This window comes from Giraffa tippelskirchi, chromosome 1 (assembly GCF_054371585.1).
Source record: "Giraffa tippelskirchi isolate mGirTip1 chromosome 1, T2T-mGirTip1v1.2.pri, whole genome shotgun sequence".
Classification (NCBI taxonomy): domain Eukaryota; kingdom Metazoa; phylum Chordata; class Mammalia; order Artiodactyla; family Giraffidae; genus Giraffa; species Giraffa tippelskirchi.
The window spans coordinates 85,274,972-85,289,066 of record NC_137275.1 but is presented as its reverse complement, the minus strand read 5'-3'; the positions used below and the strand labels follow the sequence as shown (position 1 = coordinate 85,289,066).

Below are 14,095 nucleotides of genomic sequence, written 5' to 3'. Positions count from 1 at the left end.
TAATGGCTTAGTAATACCCCATTGTGTATATGTGCCACATCTTCTTTATCCACTCATCTGTTGATGGACTAGGTTGTTTCCATGTCTTGGCTATTGTAAACCATGTTTCAGGGAACACTGGGGTGTATGTATCATTTTGAACCATTTTTTTCTCTGGACATATGCTTAAGAGTGGAATTGCTGGTAGCTGTGTTTTTAATTTCTTAAGGAACCTCCATATGGTTTTTCATAGTGGCTGTACCAATTTGCACTCAGTCTCTTTTCTTTCTTGATCTTTGTGTTTTTGATGAATGCAGGCCAGCTATTTTATAGATTTTCCCTCAATTTAGGTTTGGCTGACATTTCCTTATGAATTTTTGGCAGGCATACCATAGAAGTGATGTTGCATTCTTGTGTAACGTATCAGGGAACGTGTTGATTTGGTCCTTACTGGTGAGGTTAACTTTGATCACTTGGTGAAGCTGGTGTTACCAGGTTTGTCTACTCTAAACTTACTTTTTTTTCTCTCTTGTAATTAATAAATATTTTGTGGGAAAATACTTTAAAACTCTGAATGTCCTATTCTACAACAAACTTCCACCAGCTCCTTTTAGCATCCATTGATGATTCTTTCCGGAATAAATTTCTGATGGTTGCCAAATGTTGGCTTTCTTATTCCATTATTCCTTCTACAGTTTATTAGTTGACACTCAATCTTATTTATTAATATGGATTCATGGATTCCTATTTAATCCATTATTATCACTGTTCATTTTGATGCTCAGATTGCCTCAGATTTAATCAGTAGAAGCCCCTTCAAGCTGTCTCCTATGTCTTATGACATGTCCTCATCATTCTTTGAATTTCTTTACTTTCAAACACAAAGAAGTTTTCAAGCTCATTTTCTCTGCCCTAGGAATCAATTCTTTCCCTAGGAGTCCTGATTCTTTTTAGTGGATAATGATACTTGGAAACTAAGATACAGACACTTGATAAGCTCACTGCTACAAGTGTGTCATTGCCTCTAGATCCTCTTAGTAGACAGAGCTAAGAAATATATATATGCATGATGCATGAATATATGTGTATGTGTATCTGTGTGTTATATGCGTTTGTGGATATACACATACCTGTAGTAATTTACTCTATATTAATTTCACAGTCTGTGCAAAGATTCACACACCTCCCTCTGAAGTCCACAGGGTTCATTCTTGCCTTCTGCATTTTCATATTTGTAATTCCATTCTCTGACAGCCAAGAAATGTGGCTCTTGTTATCATCAGTTTACTTATTTGTTCATTTCCCCCTATATGTAATGAGTTGCCTTTTTTACCTCATTGGTACATTCCCTATCAAGTTCAGTCATGCTTTAGACTTTGAGTGTTACCTTGGCCCCAGTAAGTTGTCTTAGTCCAGGCCTCAGCTGCCAAATGAAAAAGGAAGAGAAGACAGTTTCTGGCCCCACCCCCCCCACCCCCCCCACCCCCCTGCTTGTTAAAGGAAAGACAGAGGAAGCCTACCATTTAAAAATTATTAAACCTATCTACAGTGTCAGAGCACATTATCACTACACACTATGTACTCTCTCTTTTAGTTGTTATTCAGTCTTAATTCAATAGGTCACTGTACATTTAATGCTTACCATCAGTCCTTTTGTCATTGTATATCTATTTATTTTGGATTCCTAAAGCCTATAGTATATTTCTAGGAAGGCCTTGTGGGAACTGTGTTCCCTAAGTTCTGGGGAATGTTGAAAACAGTTCATTTGTGGGTCTTAATACTTGAAGTTAGTGATGGATACAAAATCTTTGGCTCAAATTTTCTTTCTTTGGATATATAAATATATTGTTCTATTGTTTTATACAAGTACTACTGATGGGCTTCCCTGGTGTCTCCGCCGGTAAAGCGTCTGCCTGTAATGCCGGAAACTCAGGTTCGATCCCTGGGCTGGGAAGATCCCCTGGGGAAGGAAATGGCAACCCACTCCAGTACTCTTTCCTGGAAAATTCCATAGACAGAGGAGCCTTGTAGGCTACAGTCCATGGGGTCGCAGAGTCGGACACGACTGAGCGACTTCACGTCACGTCACTGATGAGCAAAGACTGTCAATCTAATATTCTTTCCTATATAAGCCATTTAATCTTTTTGGCTAGATGCCCAATTAATTTTACTGGAATATATCTTAATGTTGGTTTTTCTGCATCAGTATTCTTAGATATGTGATTTGCCCTTTCATTATTTGGTTTCAGATATTTTAGTTTTATATCAGAAAAGTTTTCTTCAGTTATTGTTTTGTTGGTTTTATTTCCTTTAATTTTCTTTTTCAGGACTCCTATGTATGTTGGATCTTCTTTAACTATCTTCAATATTTGCCATTTCTTTCTAATTTTTTGTCTTTTTCATTTAAAGTTTTCCTTCCTTTTTATGTTCTTTTTTACTTAGACTACATTATCTGTTGTGTTTATTAACTCTGTTTCTTCTAGTTTAGTTCTTTTTTGAATTGATTCTTCCTTTTATTACCCACCCCCCTGAGTTTTATCAGTTAGACAGTGGGTAGATAATTTGGGGGGTTGTTTTCGTTCTAATTTATGTTGTTCTTTCGTATAATGTATAATTTTAAAAAGTCTTTTCAGCTTGTTTTGAAATAGTAGGTTATAGCGTTTACCTGTTTTGTTGGCAAGTCTTTGTGGTGTGCTTTCATTGTGTTTGGGGATCTGTCCTGTTTTCTTTTATCTTTTGTAACTTTGCATCAGATTTAACTTTTATCATTTTATTTATTTTTATGTGAAGTTAGCCTGTTGAAATACATAGAGATCTCCAGTTTCTGTGTAGTGTTTGAAAATATGTCACCTTGATATATAAGATCTCTTCACTCTCTCCTTCCTCACTTGACCTGAAATTTCTATTTTCTTTTTTCCATTCCCCTATCCTCTTCAGTTTGGATCCTGTTCCTAGAAATTTCTTCTTGATGTGGCTTTGCTCTAGAGAAGAGCTTTGACTGATTAATTTTAAGAGTTCTAGTGACTGGAGTATTCTATGCCCTTAAGACTTTATTGTAGATTCTTCAATCACATGCTACTGTAGTGAGCAAAACCCATTTCTTTTTATTCCCTTTTCTCATTTTTGCCTGCTGTGTTCCATAGAGAGTCCTTGCTGGCTCTTTTGGAGTTATTTTGTTCTATGGGCTAGTAAAATGTCCTGTTAATATCCTCTGTATTTCCCCACACAGATTATTCATACCCACATAGATCTTGCCACTATTGGTGGTTTGTCCCAGCTTCTTGTATTTTGGGATTTTGTACATGATGTTTTGATTTTGTTATCTAGTTGCTCTGATTTTATGAGATTAAAAATTTAAGCTTCTGCCTTCGCAGAATTTCCACAAAACTTTTCATATTAGAAAGTTGTGAACTACTACCCCCTAGACCATGTGGGCTTCTACTGTCAAGGTCAATGTGATTGCATTAAATGTGAATTATAGTTAAAAATAAACTATATGTTATTATCTTATTAAACTACTAGATGGCTACCTAATTAAGAGCCCTTCTGTACCATCTACAACTAAATTGTTATAAAAATTAAATATTGTATGTCTTTGGTGACCTCTTGAATTCATGAGCTATGAAAAAGATTTGGAAGAAAGTTCTCTTGTATGTTCAGTTCAGTTCAATCACTCAGTTGTGTCCAACTCTTTGCAACCCCATGAACTGCAGCATGCCAGGCTTCCCTGTCCTTCACCAACTCTGGAAGCTTGCTCAAATTCATGTCCATCGAGTCAGTGATGCCATCCAACCATCTCATCCTCTGTCTCCCCCTTCTCTCCTGCCTTCAATCTTACCCAGCATCCGAGTCTTTTCCAGTGAGTCATTTCTCATCAGGTGGCCAAAGTATTGGAGTTTCAGCTTCAGCAACAGTCCTTCCAATGAATATTCAGGACTGATTTCCTTGAGGATTGCCTGGTTGGATCTCCTTGCAGTCCAAGGGACTTTCAAGAGTCTTCTCCAACACCGCAGTTCAAAAGCACCAATTCTTCAATGCTCGGCTTTCTTTATAGTCCACCTCTCACATCCCTACATGACTACTGAAAAACCATAGCTTTGACTAGATGGACCTTTGTTAACAAAGTAATGTCTCTGCTTTCTAATATGCTGTCTAGGTTGGTCATAGCTTTTCTTCCAAGAAGCAAGCATCTTTTAATTTCATGGTTGCAGTCACCATCTGCAGTGATTTTGGAGCCCAAGAAAATAAAAATCTGTCACTGTTTCCATTGTTTCCCCATCTATTTGCCATGAAGTGATGGGACCAGATGCCATGATCTTAGTTTTCTGAATGTTGAGCTTTAAGCCAACTTTTTCACTCTCCCCTTTCACTTTCATCAAGAGGCTCTTTAGTTATTCGCTTTCTGCCATAAGGTGGTATATATGAGGTTATTGATATTTCTCCCAGCAATCTTGATTCCAGCTTCTGCTTCATCCAGAGTGGTATTTCACATGGTGTACTCTGCATAGAAGTTAAATAAGCAGGGTGACAGTATACAGCCTTGACGTACTCCTTTCCCAATTTGGAACCAGTCTGTTGTTCCATGTCTAGTTCTTACTGTTGCTTCTTGTCCTGCATACACATTTCTCAGAAGGCAGGTAAGGTGGTCTAGTATTCCCATCTCTTTAAGAATTCTCCAAAGTTTGTTGTGATTCACACAGTCAAAGGCTTTAGCGTATTCAATGCAGCAGATGTTTTTCTGGACTATTAAAAATAATTATTGAGAGTTCTCTGGTGATCTACTGGTTAGGATTCAGCACTTTCATTACCATGACCTGGGTTCAGTACCTGGTCAGGGAACTCAGATCCCACAGGCTGTGTGGCAGTGACTGCTGGATATTTTTTAATATCTATATAGCAGCTTTGGTGGTGGTGGTTTAGTCACTAAGTCGTGTCTGACTCTTGCAACTCCATGGACTCCATGGCTCCATGCCAGGGCCCTCTGTCCATGGGATTCTCCAGGCAAGAATACTGGAGTGGGTTGCCATTCCCTTCTCCAGGGGATCTTCCTGACCCAGGGATCAAACCTGGGTCTCCAGCATTGCAGGCAGACTCTTTACCGACTGAGCTACAAGGGAAGATATATAGCAGCTTTATTAAGATGTAATTCACATATCTCAGAGCTCATGCAGAGTATACCATTCAGTGGGTTCACAAAGTTGTGCAGCCATTCCAACCATTAATTTTAGAACATTTTTTTTATCACAGAAAGAAACCTCATACTCATTAGCAATCACTTCTTACTTCTCCCAAATTTCATCCTTCCCTCCTCAGTAGCCCTTGGCAACAACTGATCTTTCTGTGTCTAGATTTGCCTATTCTATACATTTTGTATAAATGGTATCATACAGTATATTGTCTCTTGTGACTGACTTTTTTCACTTAGTATGTTTTCAAGGTTCAGACATATTGCAGCATATATCAGTACTTCACTTTTTTTTGGTTGTTGTAGTATTCCATTGTATGGACATTTCACATTTTACTCATCTACTCATCAGTTGATGGACATTTCAGCTTTTTCCACTTTTTTCCTATTATGAACAATACTGTTATGAACATATGTGAACCAGTTTTTGTATACATGTGTGTTTTTATTTCTCATGGATATACACCGAGAGATAGGATTATTGGGTCAGATAATAACTATATGTTTAGTCTTTTAAAGAACTACCAGATCTTTTTTCAAAGCAAGCACCCTCATTTCCTATTACCACTAGCAATATGTGAGTGTTCCCATTTTCCTAGTAATACATCCTTGTCAACATGTTATTCTCCACCTTGTTGATTATAGTCATCCTAGTGGATGTAAAGTGATATCTCAAGGTAGTAAATATCTTCTAGTGAAATCTTAGTGATAATTTTCTCAGTCTTTGTTTGTTTGAAAATGTTTTTAATCTTATATAATTTCCAAAAAATTAGTGCAGAACTCAAGTTGACAGTTATTCTCCCTGAGCATTTTGAAGCTATTACTCAATTTAGCTGCCATTGTTGCTGTTGTGAAATAAGCAGGAAGTCTAACTTCTGTTTCTTTGTAGATAATCTCATCAACTACTTTAAGGATTATCGTTTTCTTTGGTATTCTGCAGTTTCACTATGATATTACAAATAAAGTGTGTCATAAGAACTTAGGTAATAGTAATTTTGAGTTATTAACATTAAACTTAATATTCTACTTCTAAATAGTGATTAGTGATCTGTGAACAGCTAAGAACATAAGCCAATGCTTACTGTCTATTTAAAAAGGCCCTGTGGTGTATCTTTCTGGAGTACACATTTTGTCAGCTTTGTAACTTTCTTCTCAAGACCATGGACTATGCTTTCCATATCTTTCTATAGCACTGTTGGAAATAATCATGAAAAATGGAAGCACTGCTGGAAATAGCCCTCATTGCCGAAAACCATCAGGTAGTGGTGATCAAAGCAAACCTAACTGCACAAAGGACAGCTCATCTGGTAGTGGTGAAAGTGGAAAAGGCTACACCAAAGACCAAGTAGATGGAGTTCTCAGGTAAGAATGAATATGACTTATATGTATGTCAATTGTAGTTGATACTAATGTAAGTTTAATGTTGTAACACCTAAAAAATGGGTTTTAATTACAATTCAATAGAAGGACAGACGTTGAAGAGTTGAACTCTTGGTGTCTTATGATTTATATTCTTTATAAAGAAGTGTAAATTACCAATTCTATTGAAATTTCCATCTTTTAAATATAAGCCACAAAACTAATAACAGAAAAAAATTTTTTTAGGAAAATTGCTTCAATTTTTTTAACACAGTACAGTGCTGCTGCTGCTGCTGCTAAGTCGCTTCAGTCGTGCCCGACTCTGTGCGACCCCATGGACTGTGGCCTACCAGACTTCTCCATCCATGGGATTTTCCAGGCAAGAGTACTGGAGTGGGGTGCCATTACCTTCTCCGACAGTACAGTGAAACCTTCCCTAATGGCTCAGTCGTAGAGAATCCCCTTGCCAATGAAGGAGACGTGGGTTTTATCCCTGAGTCTGGAAGATCCCCTGGAGAAGGGAATGGCAACTCAACTCCAGTATTCTTGCCTGGGAAATCCCATGGACAGAGGAGCCTGATGGGCTATAGTTCAGGGGGTCGCAAAAGAGACAGATACAACTTAGCAACTAAACAACAACAACAAATGTATGTATATATATATGTATGAAGGAGAAATTTCATATGAGGAGAATATTGAGGGCAATTGCAAAGCATTTCAATTTTCTACTTATATTAATGAAGGATATTTTTTTTCTATTTATATTCTTTCTTTAAGGCTGTCTTTATATATAGCAGATACTATAATGTCTTCTCCTTTTAATATTTTTTCTTACTCTCATTATTCTGCTTCAGTGTTTTATTTTTACTTCATGATACATCTCTACTTAAAGAAGAAAAATTACGTAGAATTGGTAAATTATGAACTGGGTTTTGGAGATTTAACTTTATTAATTTTGTAAATAAGAAAATGTTTTCTGGAAAGAAAATGAACTATGAACCACTAGAAAAAACACTGTTGTTATTTCCTCCTACAACTTTAGGAGGCATTGATGTTGTACTAAAATTGCTCTCTAGGGAATCTAAAGTATAAGGGTGAAGGACTCTGAACAGTGATTAGTCGGATATTTCAACTTGGAGAGTGAATAGCAGTGAACTAGCTTAAGTGAAGAGTAGGTAAAGTTAGTTTTCTTTCTCTTTTGCCCTTTCTTATCCTCTTTTAACTTTACTTCCTTTTATTTTTTCCTTTTTTTCTCCATTCTTATTTTTAGTTAGTTCTTTTTAACAGCATTATTTGGAATTGAAGTTATTTTTAAATCAAGTATCAATGTATTTATATTTTACTTTTCTTCATACATATGCTAAAGCTTAAATGTAACATTTTATCTGTGTGTGACCACAATAAGAATAAAGACTCCCTAATTATGATGAAGTCATGATAAAGGGTATTCGATTGGCCTGAATGGTAATGAAGGCCTTTAAGAATTATAAATAATGTTGGTGACCACTTTTATAACTGTAGTGTTGTGTCGGAGGCTGAATAAGTGAGATAAGTGAATAAATGAGAGACTTGCTTTTGAATTCCTTTAAGGAAAAGCTTCTACTAAACAGTGTGCTGAAATGTGTTCCAGGAAGCCATATCTCTCCAAAAACCAATTTTCTACCAATTTCTGGTAGAAATTGTTTTTTACTAGGAGAACATATTCTCAGTAAAAGACCTAGCGTGACTTTTGTTATATGTGATTTTTATTTAGAATTATTTTATAATTTGTTTTTAAAGAAAGACCTATAGAATCACCTATATATTGGAAAATATACCCCCTCCCCCAAATAATTGAAATTTTGGAGAATAGGAATCTCCTAAATCTGATATTATTTTTAAAAAATCTCTTTTCTTCATTTCTTCTACTCTAGCTTTGAAAGGAAAAGAGGAGTAGCTCAAGGTATGGTGGAAAGAAAGAAAGAAGAGCAATGTTTTGTTTTCCTCTCTATTTTAGTAGCCAGGCAGGGGGACATTTTGAGGATGGAAGAATGAAATATGATGGTGGGTGCAGATCCACTTTTGTATGTGGCCAGAATTGGGCCGATGGAAATAAAATGTTGAGAGAGATCCTGTCTGTTGGATCTGTATTCTCTGTGAAATTGGAGATTAAGTTATCCTCTGAGGTTAGAAGAAAAGAGATGAGATTGAAAGCTTGAGAAGAATGGTGAAAGTATGGAATACTTGCCGACAGGAAGGGAGGATTGCTGACTAGCACCGAGGAACCAGCCAAGTTTCAGACTGAATTCTTAGTGCGTTACGAGAATTAGCTTAGTTTTATGCCTGTGTTTACAGATTGTTTCTCTGGTCAATTTTAGCATACCTTTTTATTCTATCACATAAATGTAGTTTTTGGGGGGATTAATATGATCAGAACATTCTTTAATAGAATCCCTGAGTTATTCAGAGTATTTCATTTGCTACCTAATATAAGAGTTGCTTAGCTTTAGCTAATCATGTAACACTTATTCATCATATTAGCCTTCATAAGTGTTGCTTTAGTGAGGTAGCAGATTACCAGCAAACACTTACATGCTGTGTGTTTTTGTTTTACCTGTACACAGGGGATTTTTCTGAAGAAAGCCATGTTATCTTGTTGGTTAGCATGATTATGCAAACAAGTTGCTCAGTGACATTTTGGCTCAAAGGGAGAGGCCATGCAATAATACTGCATCCATTGCATAAGTAAGAGCTAGCATACAGTAAGACTGAACAAAAAGTGTGTAACTTTGTAAAACTCATATTCTGTGTAACTAAGCACTGTTTATTGTCTTTGAGTGTTGAAATGTGTTGAAAAATCACAGTGCAAAAGGTGTCCTAGATCTTATTTGAAGAGATTTTTAATATCTCATTGGGAAAAAACCCATCTTTTTGTTTTAAAAATATTAGATCTGTATGAAATCATTAACTGGCCATCATTATATTTATCAGTTAGGAACACTTCCGTATAACTGTTAAAATTATTTGAATTATGGAAATTTCATTAGGATTGGTTTTAAGCTATAGTTCTTTAAATGGAAACAAATGATTTTGCTAAATTTATAAAATAAATAATCTTTTGTCTCAGGAATAAAGAATTACTTTCCTAAATACCAATTAAATTTGGAGTATATTTAAAAATCATCTATAACAACAACAACAAAAAGTCATCTATAAATATGAAAAAAGAATAGAACAAGGCCTCCCTGCCCCAGCCAATATGCTTTCTAGCACATAAAGGAAGACATAAAAGTTGAGCCATGCATACTTCTCCCTTGTTGAGCTCCCAGACAAATCTTTCTGGCCTTTGTCCACAATATTTCCTTCCAGTGCAGGTGACAGTTTGCCTCTTTTAATTTATTTTCTTTTTCCTTCCTTCCTTTCCTTCTTTTTTAATTCTTTGATGAGGATAGAGAAGAAGGAGCAAACTATAAAAAGTGTGACAAATGCATTTAGCTGGTGAAAGAAGTATGATGAATAATATATGGATTAAAATTAAACATGAATGGTAATTTCTTATTTAGGTGTGGAAAGTTAAGTAAATGAGTATATTTTTAGCATTATTTGAAATATGTAGTCTACAGTTTGTCCATTGGTGACATTGACTTTATACCTCTCTACTGGCTTCTCAAAGAATTTCTCCTCTTCTGGACACACAGTAGGTGTTCTGTACATGTCCTTCTTCCCTTTATTTCTGTCACATAGTTTAACATATCTGGGAAAATGAGTCTCTATCAAGGTAGAGTAATCATTTTCTGTTTTGTTCACTAACTGATCTCAAGAACCCTGGGATATAAATATTATTGACTCAATAATGAATCAATAAATATTATTTCCTAAATAAAGGAAATGCCATGCTTATCAAATAAAATTGACTTGTGTCAGTATTTATTATCTAAAGTAGGAAAGTCTAATTTTATTATTATTATGAAAAAGACTGTCTAACAGATTTTTGTTGATGTGATTATAAAAGAATTCTATAATCTTTTCAGTGTGTTCTCTTTTTCCCCTTGTTCATATAACAAATGATGAATGCTTTCATTATGAAAGGAGAGCTAAAGTTCATTTATTCCATAAATATTTACTGAGAACCCCTCATGTACCAAGTAGTGTGATGACTAATAGGTTTAGTAGTGAAAAGAGATCAATCTTTTCTCTTTTCTTTGAACACTTGGAGTCAGCCTTTGCAGTCCTCTAGCTGTCAATGAACAATTGTGCCTCAGCTACATTAACCTCTTACTACCTGTCATCAAGCCACTCATACATGGAACACATTTAAAATCATAAAGTACACACCAAAAAATATGTAAAATATATCTGTATTTTGGTGAAGGAACATTATTAGGTCATGAGAAAATGTAAGCATCCAAAAGGATTAGTGTTCTTTGCTCCATTCACAGTACTTCTTTTCTAACCTACTTCAAAGACTCTGGGCTTAAACGTCACATATTTAGGGTTATAAACTATGTAAGTAGTCTTTTAAGAGTATGTTCATCAAAAGGAAAATCAGGCGTAACAAATATTTTTGAGTCCCTTAATGTATTTTATTATGAGATTTTATCTTTCATAGAGAGTGACACACATGAACTCTCTTTAACATTGCCTAGCTGAATTCACTTGCTTTGACATTTAAGCCATAGGATACAGTATTTGTTTTATATGCACTAAACTGTTGCTCTGATATTTGGTTAGGTTTGCATTATGCAACAACAGAACTCTTGAAATGCAATGTCTGTTAATCCTTAGCTGTGACATCTTGAGAGGAGTTTTGGGATTTCTTACGAATTTAAGAGTACTATAAAATTGTCCTTACTCTCTCATTTTAGTATGTGCTCTGTCCTCCATCCACATTTGTTATGAGCTTTGCTTTACTTCTCTGTAGTTGTGATAAATTATACAAGGACATTCTCATGGTCAATTCTTCTTAGAGTTAAAGAGAGGTTGGAAAAATGGTCTGTGGTTGAAAAGAGAATGAAGCAATGACCCTTAATAGATAAACTATCATTTGATATTGAGAAAACAATCCACGAATAGTTCTTTATACTATTCTAATCAATAAAAAATTAGAAGTATTGCTCGAAGTTCTTCCTTGAAATTTACTTATAACACACTCTTTTTGTTCACAGCATAAACAAATGTAAAAATTACTATGAAGTACTTGGAGTAACCAAAGACGCTGGTGATGAAGATTTGAAAAAAGCTTATAGAAAGCTTGCTTTGAAGTTTCATCCAGACAAAAACCATGCACCTGGAGCAACAGATGCTTTTAAAAGTAAAGTAAACCTTTTAAAGAAATTTTCTAAACTCTTTTTAGAATTCACTTTACAGTATTTCAGATAGTAAGTCCTACCTTTAGACTGGTGCATTTAAGACCAGCATAAGCATGGGTCCTCAAAATCCTTTAAAACTTAACTTGTTATACCAAGAGCCAAACAAATGCTGTTGGGCTTCACAAAGGCATCGTGTCAGTTTTGGCAAATTTCAAAGTGACTTTTCTAGATACCAAAGCAGGCTTCTAATTTACCACACAAGTAGTGTGATGACTATGCATGAGCTTCTAGCATATTACCAGCTGGTTCTAAAGGAATTAAAAGCAAAATATATTTTCTGTGAGTTTTTAAAACATTAGAGACTGTCTAGAATTGGAAAATTACTTAGAATCACTGTTTGTCCAGTGTTCTATTTCTATTAACTCCAGACAATTCGAACCTGATTTTTTTTTTCAAGAATGTTTCTTTCCTCTTGGCTACTATTCATTTTTCTTCATTTTCTTTATTATTTCAGTTTTTTTTGTCAATTTAGTAAATAAGCGTGAGAGAACTGATTTTATAATTTCATGTTTATTACAATTTATTCATAAGAGTTATTTTCTGGTTAATAAGAAAATGCTTAAATTTGTAATTATTTGTTTTGTGAATTTGGCATTCATAGAGCCAATGTATGATGTTTACGGTGAAATATTGGGGTCTTGGAATAACAGGAAGGAGATACTAATTTTTTTAATTTTCCTAAAAAATAGATGACTCAATTGGTCATTCAATAAAATACCGTTAAAATTGTTTCCAGAATGGTTTTATTTCTTAAAGGAAGTTGCTAATCAACATACATTTGGGGATTATTATAGTTCAATAAAAGCAGCTGCCAAAGTGGTACTGGTGAAATTAAAATATCACTGTGACAGTGAGAACCTTCTCTGATTGTCTCCTTAAATTAAAAGTAGCATATTGAAAGTACAGGAAAAGCTTCTTTACTCAAAAACACTAACTTTTACCATATATTCCCCCCACAAAGTTAAAAAACATTTTTTCACATTCTGAATTAAAATCATTTAATTTAAAATTTTTTGTGTTTTTAAGATGTTTAAAATGTTTGGCAGTGAATTATTTGCATGTCTGTGATCTGTTAGATGATTTCATATTAATTCTTCATTAATGCTAAGAACATGCTTCTTTCTCCCATTTCTGTATTGAAGTTGTGTTATTAATAGCATTATTGGTCTTAGAATAACAGTGAGTGGATCTACCAATATTTTTACAGTTTGTGTTGTGTTTTGAAGAGATGAGCAGTATAAATGTCACCCCACACAGACACTCAGAGAAGTTTTACAAAGGTGATGCTACTTTGATTTGGTATATTTCAGAGTCTAATGCTCTGATTTGCAAAAGTAGAAACAATATTTTATCAACATGCTGGGTGGTGACTCATCTGTAGAGGAAAGGTGCACATTATTCAATACGCAGAAGGTTATTTGTAAATCAGAATGCCAATTTATTAATTCCAAAGAGGATCATAATAGGGTGGTGGCTGATGAACCCATTTTTCACTGAGTAGAAACTACATAGAAAACCCAGATTGTTAGAACTTCCCTGGTGATCCAGTAGTTACGACTCTGCGCTTCCATTTCAAGGGACATAGGTTCAATCCCTGGATGGAGAATCCTGAATGCCACATGGGGCGGCTATAAAGAAATAAAAGAAAACCCAGACTGTAAGCCACAGAAGATTGGTGAACAAAGGTAGTTAATCAGACAGTATTACTGCTAGTGTGTCATCGCAGAGAATTGGCAAGTTTCCTTCATTCAGCACATAGGATCTTTTCATGACTTTCTGAATCATCTTATTTTCTCTTCAATCAATTGGTTTTAACTTCTGTGTCTGGGATACCAAGCTATTTAGTCTAAATAAAGACTATAGTTTTTTGTTTGTATAAGAGGTAAGTATAGATTTATTGCTCTGTAATTGCTAAAATACAGAAGATGGAAACCATTTGATTTTTTTTTTTTATTTCCTTCAAGAATAGAAAAAGAGACAATTAGTTAAGGAATGAGATTAGATAGAAGAGATATTTTCATTGTGTGTTTTGTAAAACTTTAAAAATAAAAGCTTACCATCAAAGAGGGTAGATTAAGGGAACTCTTAAGGTTGTGTAGCTCTTTGTTCTTTAATTAGGTTTGTGAATTTCTCCAGGCAGGGAATATTTTATTTACATCTAGACAATTACTTGCATAATATATATAAACACACCTTTAAAAATATTTGAAATGGATCCCTTTCC

General features: G+C 34.8%; 2 protein-coding genes across 6 annotated transcripts in view; one reads left to right on the top strand and one right to left on the bottom strand.

Annotated features, from left to right (window-relative positions):
- DAPP1 (dual adaptor of phosphotyrosine and 3-phosphoinositides 1) overlaps window positions 1-14,095 on the bottom strand; it is a 120,841-nt gene that overhangs the window by 10,833 nt on the left and 95,913 nt on the right. The window contains exon 9 of one of the 2 annotated variants that reach the window (XM_081596829.1): window positions 13,289-13,499. The exons of the other annotated variant lie outside the window; for it this stretch is intronic. Coding sequence (XP_081452955.1) covers window positions 13,362-13,499 — 138 coding nt within the window. The 3' untranslated portion in view covers window positions 13,289-13,361. Of the gene's footprint in view, window positions 1-13,288; window positions 13,500-14,095 lie in introns of those variants that run through there. 2 annotated transcript variants of the gene reach the window in all.
- Window positions 1-14,095, top strand: part of DNAJB14 (DnaJ heat shock protein family (Hsp40) member B14) — a 41,416-nt gene that overhangs the window by 12,052 nt on the left and 15,269 nt on the right. For 2 of the 4 annotated variants that reach the window (XM_081596619.1, XM_081596627.1), the window contains exons 2-3: window positions 6,355-6,526; window positions 11,668-11,813. In XM_081596619.1, coding sequence (XP_081452745.1) covers window positions 6,355-6,526; window positions 11,668-11,813 — 318 coding nt within the window. Of the gene's footprint in view, window positions 1-6,354; window positions 6,527-11,667; window positions 11,814-13,448; window positions 13,557-14,095 lie in introns of all 4 variants that reach the window. The other 2 variants (XR_014083753.1, XM_081596635.1) reach the window with 2 other exon arrangements.